We start from the raw sequence: 15,001 nt of genomic DNA on the forward strand, positions 1-15,001 counted from the left end.
TCCTGAGGTAATGGTCTGTATGGTCTGGGAGATGATGGTTTGGTGATGGGGGGGTAGGGTCATGGTCGAGGGGGCGGTAGGAAGAGGTGTCCTCAAGTTGGCTTCAGCGGTGTAGAGGTCAGTGCGCCAGACTATCACTGTGCCCCCTTTATCTGCTGGCTTGATGGTGAGGTCGGCATTGGAGCAGAGGGATTGGAGGGCTGCGCGTTGTGAGGGTGAAAGGTTGGAGTGGGGGAGGGAGGTAGATAGACAGGTTGAGGAGGTTAATGTCCCAGCAGCAGTTGGAAATGAAGAAATCGAGGGCAGGTAATAGGCCAGAGCAGGGTGTCCAGTTGGATGCAATGTGTTGGAGGTGGGCGAAGGGGTCCTCGGAAGGTGGGTGGGAGTCCTGATTGTGAAAGTAAGCTCGGAGGCGGCGGAAGAAGTGTTCAACGTCATGGCATGTATTAAATTCATTGATGCGTGGAAGGAGGGGGATGAAGGTGAGTCCTTTGCTGAGGCTCATACTACTTCTACCAACATGCTTAATACCAGTTGTACTGCAGTTAGACCACTGTCTCGTGACCATTTAAAGGGTGCCGAAGAGTTGTGGAAATTAAGGTATCGAGTTGAAATGGAGGAATGTTTTGAAAGAGCTCATTCCCACCATTAAAAGATTCTGATATCTTGCCACTGTCACTCTGGGACATCATCCTTCACTGACCAATCTCAGGAAGCAGCAGTCAATAGCAACATTAGCTGAAAAGTCAAGCCCTGCTCACCATCCAGCAGTTACACACAACATACAATGATGTTTACTGGTAGAGGAGGCCATGCAAGTGGAATCAAGTTCAGGACAGTGATGTTTTTAGGCTACAGTATATGTCGCACTACTTTGATCTCTTTGCTTCCACTATTCTACTGTATTATAATTGCCACTGCGAGGGAATATCCAGCACACTGCAACTTAATCTCCAGCATCAATGTCCAAAAGAAGAATGGCTATTTAGTTTCTTTCAAAAACTTTGACTCCCTGGCTGCCCCCACTCAGCAAGAATAGTGCGAGGGGTTAAGGGTAGTCCAGGTTGGTTTCTTCACCTGAGGTTGCTTATTCATGCTTGACAGCTATGGAGTTTTGTGTGGAATTCTGGTCTCACTTCTATAGAAAAGTGTTGTAAAACTTGAAAGGGCTCAGAAAAGATTTGCAAGTATGTTGCCAGGATTGGAGGGTTTGACCTACAGGAAGAGGCTGAATAGGCTGCTTGCCCTTGAGTGTCGGAGGCTGAGGGGTAATCTTACAGAGATTTATAAAATCATGAGGGGCATGGATAGGATAAATAGATAAGGTCTTTTCTGTGGGGTGGTGGAGTCCAGAACGAGAGGACATAGGTTTAGGATGAGAGGGGAAAGATTTGAAAGGGACCAAAGGGGCAACTTTTTCATGAAAAAGGTGATGCGTGTATGGAATGAGCTGCCAGAGAAAGTGGTGCTGGTACAAATACAACTTGTAAAAGGTATCGGAATGGATATATAATAGAAAGAGTTTAGGGGGATATGGGCCAAGTGTTGGCAAATGGGACTAAATTAATTTAGGATACCTGGTCAGCATGGACGAGTTGGACCGAAGGGTCTGTTTCCGTGCTTTAAATTTCTATGACTCGAAGTCACATTTAGTGATTTTTAAGATGACTAACTTAATATAGGCTGGCAAGTCGAACCACAGTAGAGATGCCAACTGGACAAGACAATAAGGCAAAGTTTATTTTTTTTTAAATTCTGTTCAAACTGCTGACAATCTTGGAGGAATTGGACTTCTCTAGCTCCATCCTGGCATCCACCCATTATTTACCATTTAGGTTTCTCATGTCTACCCAAATATTCAACCCTTTGATGGCCTTACCCTGAAAGAAAAACTTGTGTCTATGCAATATTTTTCCTGATCAAAGGATATCCCAAAACACTTTAAAGTCTAGTCATTGTATTGTATGCTGTTGGTAGTCCTTCATTAATTAGGTTTATAAGAATTAACAACTTTTGCCTTACGCAGAATTTCCACATCATTTCCATTGCTGAACTGACTCCAAGAATTTGACTTTCCTTTCTTATGTCCAACACTTCCACCATATATCACAGACATACTCTTCCTAAAACATGCAAATATTTTTTAATCAAGACTATTATTCCAAGTGATTTGTTCATATGTTCACATAAATATGCAACTTCCTACCACCCCAATCTCTCACTGATTTCTTTTTCTTCCATTTTATTCCTTTTCCTTTAATATTGGAGGTGGTTTTGGACTCTGCTCGCATGTCCCCTGAATGGTTATTCAAAGGATGCATCAAACATTATTGAAGAAGCTGTTTGAGAGCAAGTGAGATTTCTGGGATTATTCTGATCCGGATTTGCAAGATCTTTGCACTTCCAGGAGAGATCATGTATGCTGGTTAATTTTTCCCAGCCTAAATTGGGCAGCCAAACAAAACGTAATTTTGGTTGAGATTGACTAGCTCAGCACAGATGGATAGCTTCCTGCTATGAATCTTTTCAGGGTGAAATCAGGATTATTTTTTTTTTAGATTAGACTTACAGTGTGGAAACAGGCCCTTCGGCCCAACAAGTCCACACCGACCCGCCGAAGCGAAACCCACCCATGCCCCTACATTACCCCTTACCTAACACTACGGGCAATTTAGCATGGCCAATTCACCTGACCCGCACATCTTTGGACTGTGGGAGGAAACCGGAGCACCCGGAGGAAACCCACGCAGACACGGGGAGAATGTGCAAACTCCACACAGTCAGTCGCCTGAGTCGGGAATTGAACCCGGGTCTTCAGGCGCTGTGAGGCAGCAGTGCTAACCACTGTGCCACCGTGCCGCCCATCTAGGTTTTTCATCAAGGACTCAATTTTAGGCTATTACAATCCAAGTTTGACAATACATAATTACTTGAGTTACCATGCTTTCCATTTTATCTTTTTCAAATTTGATGTTTTCCTGTGCAAGAAACAAAGCCCTTAACTAAGTTTCTAAACTGAAGAAAATTAAAACTTATTTTACTAGTTTAACAAACAAGACAAAGTCCAATAGTTATAGATACTGTTAAATGTTGCAAGTCTCCTTTACAAGTATTCTTGCATTTTATCTTTAAACTAAACCTTAGCTTACAGTCAGAGTTATCAACATCACGGAGATTAAGAACTGAGATTTTTATGTTCAAAGCGAATGAATCAGACATTTCTACCTTGATTTACTTTTCTGATATATTTCAAAATGGATTACACTTCACAATTCAAAATGAGTAAGATTCACTCCACCCGAATGCAGTTTTACAGGCCTGGTCCAGATTCAGTAAAGTTAATTTCTGGATAAGTGGCAGGTAGCAGCCACATGTCAAGGCTATTTGACAGTGATGAATACTTTAAAGGTCACTAAATCAGGGGGCGCAAAGATAGTTAATCAAACTTTTGTTTCCATCCTTTCCTTGAATCATCTGTAGGCACATTTTTCCATCAATTTAAATTTAAAAACACACTAGTTGCTGAGAGTTGTCACTGACCAGGTTACCTGATGTAATTCAAATGAATGACAGAATGCAGACATATAATTACACAGGAGCAGGAACAATGCACCCTGTAAACTTCAAGGGTGCGCCACCGTGTCATATGAAGGGGCTGACTGCTCAGAAACAATGACTGAATAAACTGATTGCATGCAACCAGTGTTCCTTTTGAGATGCAGACATGCATGCATGGTTGCAAGTCAATTTTAAAAGGATGGACAAGGCAAAAATCTAAACGAGGCAAAAAACTAGTCTTGTAGTAAACAGAAGTTCAGTGTAGTGAACAGAAGTTCAGTGTAGTGAACAGGGAACATTGAGCAGAAGTAGGCCCCGCAATCTTCATTAGCCATTCAATGACACAGAATCATACAGAAGAGGCTTATTGAGGCTGTACTGTGAAAACTACCTAAATCTACACTAATCCCATTTTCTAGCACTTAGACCATAGCCTTGAATGTTATGACATTTCAAATGCTCATCCAAGTTCTTTTTATAGGTTATAACGTTCAAAGCTGTTCTGAAACCTAACTGCATATGTCTGTCTTTGCCTCGTTACCCTTAATATCATTGTTATTAACAAAAATCTATCAAACTCCACTTTAAAATAAACCATCAATTCAATATGAATTGTCATTTGTAGAAGAAAATGTCAAACTTCACCACACTTTTGTGTAGAACACTTGCCCTGGAAGTTCTACTCATAAACCTTAACTCCCCAACCAGTGGCAATATTTTCTCCAATAAACACAGAAATTTCTGGAGAAACTCAGCAGGTCTGGCAGTATCTGTGGAGAGAAAGCAGAGTTAACACTGAGTCTAGTCTAGAATATTTTGCTTCAGATCTCCAGCATTTTCTCATTGGAACGGTGAAGGATGAGGGGTGACTTGATAGAGGTTTATAAGATGATCAGGGGAATAGATAGACAGTCAGAGACTTTTTTCCCAGGTACAACAGAGGGGGCATAAATTTAAGGTGAAGGATGGAAGGTATAGGGGGGATGTCAGGGGTAGGTTATTTACCCAGAGAGTGGTGGGGGCATGGAATGTGCTGCCTGTGGGAGTGGCAGAATCAGAATCATTGGTGACCTTTAAGCGGCAATTGGATAGGTACATGGATAGGTGCTTAAGCTAGGACAAATGTTCGGCACAACATCGTGAGCCAAAGGCCTGTTCTGTGCTGTATTGTTCTATGCTCTATGTTCTTTTTGCAGTTCTTTGTTTTAATTGTTGCACTATTTTCTCTATTTGCTTCCCATCATATCGAGAAAATTTGATTCAAATCACCATTAAACTTGGAAACGACAAGAAACACTTCAGTTTATGATCATGCAAAACTGCTTGCATGATACTTAATACAACGGCATTTCTGATGAAGAGTCATCATGACTCAAGTTAAGTCTATTTCTCTTCACAGATGCTGTCAGACCAATTGAGTATACCCAACTTTTTTTTGTTGTTATTATACAATAATGTTTTCCATCAGTCAGTTAGAGAACACTGTCCCCTAGTGGTAGTTGTACATCATTACATATATCAAGCCATAATTCTAAATTACTGCTGCATTACAAAAGTTTACTAGAGTGCTAGCCATTTGCTATTCAAATTATAATATATAAAATTCTATACTTACCAATAGGATTTCTATCAAAGAATAAAACAGGAGCTCTTATAATACATGCAAACATTCTGTTATGCAATTCCTTAGATGCATTCACCAACACATGGAAAATGATCAAACTTCGGGTAATTCCAAAAAGTATCACAGCTATTGTTAAACCTAGAAGAAAATAAAATCTGTTCAGTTCAGCAACTGATTACAACATTAACAACTAATTAAAATGACAATGCTGCCACAAATTTTCCTTGAACATAACAACAAGAAATTAAATTATAACTTCTAAATTCTTTGAATTTCATGTTTTTAGAGACAGAATTCAAGTTCAAAAGGCTTTTCAGGATCTTCCATTCAATCATCTTGTGGAAGCATGAATCGTACAATTTACTATTTCAATGTTTAGTTAAAGAAAGCAAAATAAGCTAAAAAATATCTCCCATTCTTATTTTAGAGGTTAAGAGATTGCAAATTTGAGCTATTCTGCAGGACGTTAAGTCTATAACTTTGACCAACAGTTCATTAGCATATTGAGCAAATGCTGTATTGCTCAGGGGTCCAGCTTAATTACAATATCTTTTACTAGTGTTTCCAGTGAACATAATGATTCTGTTTTGAAGAGTAAGTCGTTCTTTTTATGTCCTGGTCAACATTCCCCCTTGACCAACAATGAACTACTTTTGAAGTACAATCAAAAGTACAGTTGAGCAGTTTTGGAAATTCATAGAAACGATGTAAAGTACAAACTGCATGGATCAATATGTTCTATTTTTATATATGCTACGAGAACACTTCTCCTGTGCAATTGTTTTCCAACATTTCATTTTACTGCTGTTAAAATGTTATAAAACACAAAATTATTCTTGAAGGTGCACAAGGAGGTTTGAGTGTCAGGTATAAACACAGAGTCTTTCCCAGAAGAAAAAGTGTTCAAAGGGAAATGAACTGGTTTATGCAACGCCAGAGTGATACTGGCAGATCCTGGGAGAAGACCATCTTCTTACAAATTCTGTGATGGAACAGTACTGAATGATTGATTTTTAAACAAAATAGATCCCATCTTCTCTGTACCTGCATAGATTCCCAAGTAAAAGTTAATATCCAGCTGCTGCATTGTGTTATTTTGGCTATTTATTTGAGTCATGTTCAATTGGTCTTGACTTGTCGCCCTGCAAAACATAAAAGCAATGCATCATGTTATATACAATATTTAATTTGGTTTTGTCAGTTATATTGTGCATAATCCAGTTTGAACTTAGTAAACTAGATTTCGATCACTAGTGATATGGCACAGAAGTGTAACAATACCATTGCATTTTGCAGGAAAACATTTTCCTTTAAAATCATATATCTTAGTTCATACTCGACGTGTCATGTCTTCATTGTACCATTCTGGGAATGATTCTTATTTGTAGAGAGTGCCCAAGAGTGTGTTAATATTTCTGGAGAGTCCAAAGGTGGATAGGAATATTTGGAGACAATTCAAAAGGGGCATGCAAGTCTCCACAAAAAAATGTTCTGAATACTGCAGAAATAGAACTAAATTTAACTATGATGCAACTGAACAAAAACAGTTTACAACTGAATGTTCTTTGGCTTGTTCCCTTAAATGTTATATTTAAAGTGCATAATTTTGATCAAGAATTTGTAGATGCGGATGGTTTAAAACCAAAACTTGTTTTTTGTTTACAAAATCAGGGTCACATTTTAAAAAAGGCACAGCATGAAGGAAGGCCAGAAAATTAATGTTTATTTCTTCATGTATACGATATCTCTCAGCACTTGCATGCTCCAAGAGTCTTGGTTCAAAACAAAAAATAACTTACAGCTCTTCTTAGCAGTACTTTTTTGAAAACTAATTCCAGGGTATTGTGAATAAGATCTAAAACAGCCAGAATAAGGAGTCCACATTTTATTCTGAGAGTAAGAGATGAAGTTGTGTAAGGGACAAAGGGATCTCAATACCATACTTCTTTTTAAAAAAAACAAAGTTGTGACCATCACAACACACTACAATGTTAAGAGAATTAACCTTACCATTCAGATAGCCACCAGTCCTGAAGTACGTAAGACACCTGCAGCAGAAAAAAAGGAAACCAAGAAATCAGGTTTGAATACATAAATTATCAGGTTTAAATGCTCATCTGCTTCAATATGGTCGCCAATGTATGCAGAGGGTAGCAATTTCACACAACACAAATGAAATTTCCCCATCCGCCAACCTTATTGTCACACTGTGATTATCTAGTTGAAAACAGGAAATTGCCAATGTTTGTACATGGGCAAATGGTATAGAGTTAGACAGATGTACAAGGTAACCAAACATAAAATTGGCAAAGTGTAAAAATACCAGAAAAAAAAGAGCCCACACATTAATAAGTGCCTATACAATAAATACAAAACAATAATGAGCATTTATTGATCCAAATCTTAAAATTGTAATTTTAGTCATGATTATTAATTCTACCAATCCCAATTATCATAATTTTGAACATCATCATCAAATCTCCCTTCAAGCCTCTTGTTCCAAGAACAATTCTACTTTTGCTAATCTAATCATGAAGCTCAGCAAAACTGAATTTGAAAATGTACACAAGATGTACACAAAATTGAGATCAACATTCCTCGCACACATTGGCTGAGAGAAGGGTAGGACTGACTGCTCTACATTCTAGAGTTTAACTATTTCATGTGTGATAGAGAGGGGTGGGGAGTAGCATTACTGATCAAAGAGAATGTCACAGCTGTACAGAACACAGAGAGGATATCTTGGAGGGCTCATCCAGTGAGGTCACATGGATAAGAAATTAGGAGTAAGAAAGGCGCAAACCTATGATGGGTTAAGTGATAGGTCTCCCAATAACCAACAGGAGATAAAGGAGCAAGTCTGTAAGCCGATCATGGAAAGACATAACAACAGCAGGGTTGATGTAGTGGGTGATTTTAACTTTGCTATTATTAAGTGGAACACCCTGAGTGCCAGGGGCTTAGTTAGGATATAATTTGTTAGGTGAGTCCACGAGGGTTTCTTTAAGCAAAATGTAGTTAGTCCATCTGGGGAATGAACCTGGTCAGGTGATCCAAGTTTCAGTGGGGTGTATTTTGGGAACAGTGATCATAATTCCTTTAGTTTTAAGATAGTTATGGATAAGGATAAGACTAGTTCTTGAGTGAAAATTCTAAATTGGGTTGAAGGCTAATTACAACAGTATTAGGCAGGAACTGGATAAATTAGATTGCGGCCAATTGTTTGATTGTAAACCCACACCTGTAAGAGAGTTCGGGACAAGCAAGTTCCTGTTAGGATGAAAGATAGGATTGTAAGATTTGGGAACCTTGGATGACAAGAGATATTAAGAGGTGAGTCAAAATGAAAAAGGCAGCACATGCAATGTTTAGGAAACTGAAATCAAACAAGGCCTTTGTGGATTTAAAGGGAGCTTAAAAGAACTTAAACAAGAAATTATGACGGTTAGAAGGGACCATGAAATATCCTTGGTAATTAGGAATAATGAGAATCTGAAGGCATTTTATACATACATCAGGAGCAAGAGGGTAGCTAGGGAAAGGTTAGATTCACTCAAGGACATAGGAGGGAACTTCTGGATGGAGTCAGAGGAACTGGATGAGGTCCTTAATGAGTACTTTGCATCGGTATCCACTGAGAAGGACATTGATGATGGCAAGAATAGGTAGGGGTATTGCGGGTTCTGGAGCATGTTAATACGAAGGTGATGGCAGTGTTGTGCACCTTAAAAAACAGTAAAGTAGTAAGTCTCGAAAGCTTCAATAAGATCTATCCCAGGATACTGCAGGGAAGAGATTTCTGGGACCTTGACAGAGCCCTTAGCTGCAAAGTCCCAATGTTGGAAAAATGCCAATGTTGCTAATTTGTTTAATAAGGGCAACAGGGATAATCCAGGAAATAATAGGCCGGTAGCCTTACAACATTGATAGGGAAATTATTGGACAAGTTTCTTAGGAACAGGATCTACTTACATTTGAAGAAGAATGGACTTATAGTCAGCTGCAACTTTATGCAGGGAGTGGTCTTGTGTCACAGACATAGTTCAGCATTTTTTAAAAAAAACAAAGGTAATTGTTGAGCTTAGGGCAAGTTGTTACATGGACTTTACGAGAACATTTTTGAAAAGTCCTTCCTGGTAGTCTGGTCTAAGAAGATTTACTCACACGGCATCCATGGTGAATTGACATGTAAACACAAAATTGGCTTGGTCATACAAGAGAGTGGATAGCTCTGAAGGGTCAGTTTTCTGACTGGAGGTCTACGATCAGTGTTTGGACCTCCGTTTTTTTTTAACATATACATAAATGATATAGATTAAAATATAGCTGCTCTGATTAATAAATTTGCAGACGTCACAAACATTAGAGTAGTTTTGGATTGTGAGGAAGGCTATCAGAGGATACAGCAGGATATAAATCAGTTAGAAACCTGAACTGAGAAATGACAGACGAAGTTTAATCTGGAAATGTTTGAGGTGATGTGTTTTGAGAGGTTAAACAGAAGATGAAACTATATAGCAAATGGCAGTATGTTGAAGAGTACACACACACACACACACACACACACACACACATTAACAAGGTTATGTTGTCCTTAGTTTTTCATTCAGGAGGTCATAAAAACACAGGTTCTGAAAAATCTGGGCTTGGATGGGTTTTAGTGCCAATTTGATTATAGCCAACAGATACTGCATTAGGCAAAAGGCTTTTAAGTTTAAAAAAAACACTTGTACAATTAAAGGCGAGTGGCCAGTTCTCCCAGCTCAGCTTTTCCCTGGCTTGATTTGGTTTTTGGCAATCTGGTTATTCACTGAAAGCAGTCAGGCAGTGAAACCTGCTGGACCCAATGACGCAGGTCCATGCCATTCCTCCTCTCTGAAATCTCTCCTGTAAGACCCTGTGCTTCTTTTTACGTCTTGTGCCAAGGGGTGTTTAGGGGGATTGTTGCAAGTATTTGGAACAGTATCATTATAATCTGTTGGATTTTCAGATAGGTTAAGTTATTCTGTGTACTATTCTTTTTTGTTTGTGTTTCATTTGGTTAGCTTGTAAAAACAACTGGTAAAGTCAGGGTTTGGGTTACTTTGTTGAAATGTTTTGAGGGGCTCTGGCCTAGTCTGGCAACAGAAGTAGATAAAGAGATGAAGATGACAAATGGGCATGCTTACCTTCATTAGTCAGAGCACTGAGTATAAAAGTTGACAAGTCATGTTGAAGCTGCATAAAAGTTTAGTCAGGCCTTATTTGGAGTAGTGTGTGCAGTTCTGATCGCCACACTATCAGGAGGATGTGGAGGCTTTAGAGGGGGTGCAAAAGAGGTTTACTAAAATGTTGCTTAGATTGGAGTGTATTAGCAATAAGGAGAGGTTGATTTGTTTTATTATTGTCATATGTACTGAGATACAGCAAGAAGTATCATTTTGCGTGCTAATCAGCCAAATCACCTAAGTACATCACGGTAATAGAACAGAATGTAGAGTACAGTGTTACAGGTACAGAGAAGATCAACTCTAATATAGGAAAGGTATATTCATAAGTCAGATAACAGTGGGAAAAAGCTGTTTTTAAATCTATTGGCGAGGGTTTTCAAACTTTGGCATCTTCTGCCCAATGGAAGGAGGTAGAAGAGAGTATAACTGGGAAAGGAGTGGTCTTTGATTATGTTAGTTGCCTTCAGAAGACAATGGGGAGTGTAGCTAAGTGGAGTCAAAGGAAGGAAGGCTGGTTTTCAGAACGGACTGGATTGTTTTCATTAGAGGTTGAGGGACAACCTAATAGAGGTACACAAAATTACAAGAGACACAATAGTTTGGATAGTGGAGTCTTTCACCCAGGGTGGAAATGTCAAATACTAGGGGAAATAGGTTTAAAGTGAGACGATAAAACTTTTCTTTGAATGCAGAGAATGATAAGTGCCTGGAACACACTGCCAGGAGAAGTTATAGAAGCAGAGATAATAGTAATGTTTAAGAGGCACTTAGACACACAAAGGACAGGGATAGTGACCATACGCAGACAGATGGGATTAGTTTAGAATAGCATCATGGCAAACATAGACATGAAGGGTTGAAAGACCTTTCTCTGTGCTGTGATGTTCTTTGTTCTAGATTTAGGATCACTATTCTGATCTTACTAACTAATACAAGACAGAGTTAGGTTAAGACAGGCACTTTCAGGATGGCAATCTGTAACTAATGGAGTGCCCATTGGAATTTAGAAGAATGAGAGGTGACCTTATTGAAACAAACAATATTATTAGGGAACTTGACAGGTAAAAGTGAAAAATGGGAAAGGACCAGAGGTCATAATCTCAGAATTGGGGGGGGGCACATTTAAGACAGAGATGACAAGGAATGTCTTCTCTCAGAGGATTGTGAATCTGCAGAATTTTTTAGTGCAGAGGGCCATTGAGGCTAGGTAGTAAGTATATTCAAGGCTAAAATGGACAGCCTTTTAATTAGTAAGGAAGTCAAGGGTTATTGGGAAAGTGGAATTGAAAATGAACAGATCAGCTATGATCGCATTGAATTGTGGATTAGACTGAATGGGCTGAGTGGCCTACTTCTCCTCCCACATCTTAGTGGGTGGCACGGTGGCACAGTGGTTAGCACTGCTGCCTCACAGCGCCTGAGACCCGGGTTCAATTCCCGACTCAGGCGACAGACTGTGTGGAGTTTGCACGTTCTCCCTGTGTCTGCGTGGGTTTCCTCCAGGTGCTCCGGTTTCCTCCCACAGTCCAAAGATGTGCGGGTCAGGTGAATTGGCCATGCTAAATTGCCCGTAGTGTTAGGTAAGGGGTAAATGTAGGGGTATGGGTGGGTTGCGCTTCGGCGGGTTGGTGTGGACTTGTTGGGCCGAAGGGCCTGTTTCCACACTGTAAGTCTAATCTAATCTTATGGTTTTTTTCTCTCTTCTTTCTTCAGCATAAGAGTTATATTTGCTGCTTTCCAATCTATAGGGACCATTCTAGAATCAATGTGATTATGAAAAATCAAAACAAATACATCCATTTTCTCTGCAACTACCTTTTTTAAAATGCTAGAGTTTAGACTATTGTTGAAAAATGTGTTGCTGGAAAAGCGCAGCAGGTCAGGCAGCATCCAAGGAGCAGGAGAATCGATGTTTCGGGCATAAGCCCTTCTTCAGCATCTGCAGTCCTCACTTTTTTCTTTAGACTATTGTTCACAAGTTCTGACAGCTTCCTGTCCATTCTCATTTCACAGTTCTTTATTTTCATTTACATTAATTATTTGAAGTTTCTCTGCATCATTACACACTTAATTCCCCAATACTTTTGATGTCTTCTAAAATCTGTTTAATCTCTCTTTCATTTCTTTATTCTACACGATAATCTCATCTCTGCTTCTATGGGATCAGATTTACTATTCTTTTTTCTCTGCAAACTTGTAAAAGCTCTTACAATCTGTTATTTTCATCATCGGATTTAAAAAAGAACTTCTCAACCCTCTGCTTCAATACTCTTTATTCCAACTTATAAGCCTCTTCTTTTAACCTAATATTAGTGTTAAATTCACCAGTTAGCCATGGTTGTATCCAGTGGAGTTTATTCATGCAATTGTTACAGTGGAGAAGGAAGCCATTCAGCTCACTGATTCTCCGAACATGCAATTCACTTAATGCCATTCCGTAACCCTATCCAAGTCACCTTGCACTTTGTTCCTTCTCAAACTGTAGGCCCATGTGATTTTCAATGCTTCAGTTGAACCTGCCTGAATCACACTTCTCCAGGAGTGCATTTTAGACCAAAACCATTGCAGTGTAAGAAGATTTTCCGTATGTCAATTTTTCTTTGATTACAAATAACTTTAAATCATTGCCTTCTTCATCTTAATCTTTTCATGAATGGAAAAGTTTCTCCTATCTTCTCTGTCCAAACACCTCAAAATTTTTATTACCACAATCAAATATATTCTTCCTTTTTTCCAAGGAAAGCAGTCCTAATTTCTGTTATCTATCTTCAAAACTGAAGTTCTCCATTCTTGGATTCCTCTCCTTCGACACATCCATACGAAAATGTGATGATCAAAACTGGTGCAAAATTCCTGCTGAGATCTAAATAGTGCCTTCTAAAAGGTTCATGATAACCTCCTTGCTTTCGTATGCCAATCCCCCTTTACTAAAGCCTAGGATGTATTGCATACTCTATTACTGTTTTAAAATATCCTCTCAAAATGCCCTAACCCTTCCACCTAAGTGCACACAGGTCGTTCTGTTCCTACCTGTCCTTTAGATCTATTATATATTTCATAGTGCCTCTCAACCTTGTTGCTACCAAAGTGAATGACCTCATATTTTCCTGCATTGAATTTCAACAGCCATCCAACAACCTATTCCACTAACTTATCCATGTCTTTTGAAGTACTTACTTTGCTCAATTTGCTGCAAGTCCAAGTTCTGTATTGTGTGTAATATTTGGAATTGTCCTTTGTAAACGAGTGTCTAGGTCATCAACATACATCAGGAAAAACATGGGTCCTAATATTAAATCCTGAGAAACTCGATTGCAAACCTTCGTCCTGCCAATAATAAATCAATTAACCAATCAGCCAATTCTGTATTCATGTTGCTACTGTCCTTTTCCCCAAGAGCTGTGACTTTGTTCTCAAGTCGGTTGTGTGGCACTCTTTTAGCAGTGCATGCATGTATCAACAACTACTCTCATCAACTATTTCTATTATCAACTAAAAACTCTAAAATTGGTAAATATGATTCTGCCTTAATAAACTTATTCCTGATTTTCTTAAGTAAATTGTGATTGGTCATGTATGATTAATTTTGTTCAATATTGTTTGATTTGATTAGATTAGATTAGATTACTTACAGTGTGGAAACAGGCCCTTCAGCCCAACAAGTCCACACCGACCCTCCGGACAGCAACCCGCCCAGACTCATTCCCCTGCATTTACCCCTTCACCTAACACCACAGGCAATTTAGCATGGCCAATTCACCTAACCTGCACAACTTTGGATTGTGGGAGGAAACCAGAGCACCTGGAGGAAACCCACGCAGATACAGGGAGAATGTGCAAACTCCACACAGACAGTTGCCTGAGGCAGGAATTGAACCCGGGTCTCTGGCGCTGTGAGGCAGCACTGCTAACCACAGTGCCACTGTGCTGCCCCTTAAGATTTGATTTCCTACAGTATGGAAACAGGCCTTTTGATCCTACAAGTCCACACTGACCTTCTGAAGAGTAACCCACCCAGACCCATTCCTCTTCCCTATATTTACACCTGACTAATGCACCTAACATTATGGGCAATTTAGCATGGCCTGCACATCTTTGGATTGTGGGAGGAAACCCACACAGACACTGGGAAAATGTGCAAACACCACACAGACCTGAGGCAGGAATCGACCCCGGGTCCCTGGTGCCATGAGGCAGCAGTGCTAACCACTGAGCCACAATGCTACCCTTAGATAGTTGTTTATCCTTCAGATAGTTGTTTCTAGAAATTTCTCACCACTGAAGTTAAACTAACTGGCCTTATCTTTATATAATTTTCTGAGCAAGGGGATGACATTTGCAATTCTCCAGTCCTCTGACATCAGCTCAACCAAAGCCTCCACAATTTTCATCTTATTTCTCTCACTACTTGGATGTATCTCCAGTTCTGATACCTTATCAACTTTATCTAACCAATACTTCCTCCTCATCCATTTTAAACCTTTCCGGTACCAAGGAGTGAGCAGCATTTCCTTTCTTGATGAAAGGAGATACAAATTATTAGTTTAATACCTGAGCCATACCTTTCAGCCCAAATTCACACCAATACTCTGAACAGTAACGCACCCAG

General features: G+C 39.4%; 1 protein-coding gene across 3 annotated transcripts in view; it reads right to left on the reverse strand.

Moving 5' to 3' along the window:
* The window catches only part of abcc4 (ATP-binding cassette, sub-family C (CFTR/MRP), member 4), a 472,542-nt gene that overhangs the window by 243,482 nt on the left and 214,059 nt on the right, over positions 1–15,001 (reverse strand). For all 3 annotated transcript variants that reach the window (XM_060825961.1, XM_060825960.1, XM_060825959.1), the window contains 3 exons: positions 7,193–7,230; positions 6,227–6,324; positions 5,174–5,320 (listed from right to left, as the gene is read on the reverse strand). In XM_060825961.1, coding sequence (XP_060681944.1) covers positions 5,174–5,320; positions 6,227–6,324; positions 7,193–7,230 — 283 coding nt within the window. The remainder of the gene's footprint in view (positions 1–5,173; positions 5,321–6,226; positions 6,325–7,192; positions 7,231–15,001) is intronic.

Source organism: Hemiscyllium ocellatum, chromosome 6 (assembly GCF_020745735.1).
Source record: "Hemiscyllium ocellatum isolate sHemOce1 chromosome 6, sHemOce1.pat.X.cur, whole genome shotgun sequence".
Lineage (NCBI taxonomy): Eukaryota > Metazoa > Chordata > Chondrichthyes > Orectolobiformes > Hemiscylliidae > Hemiscyllium > Hemiscyllium ocellatum.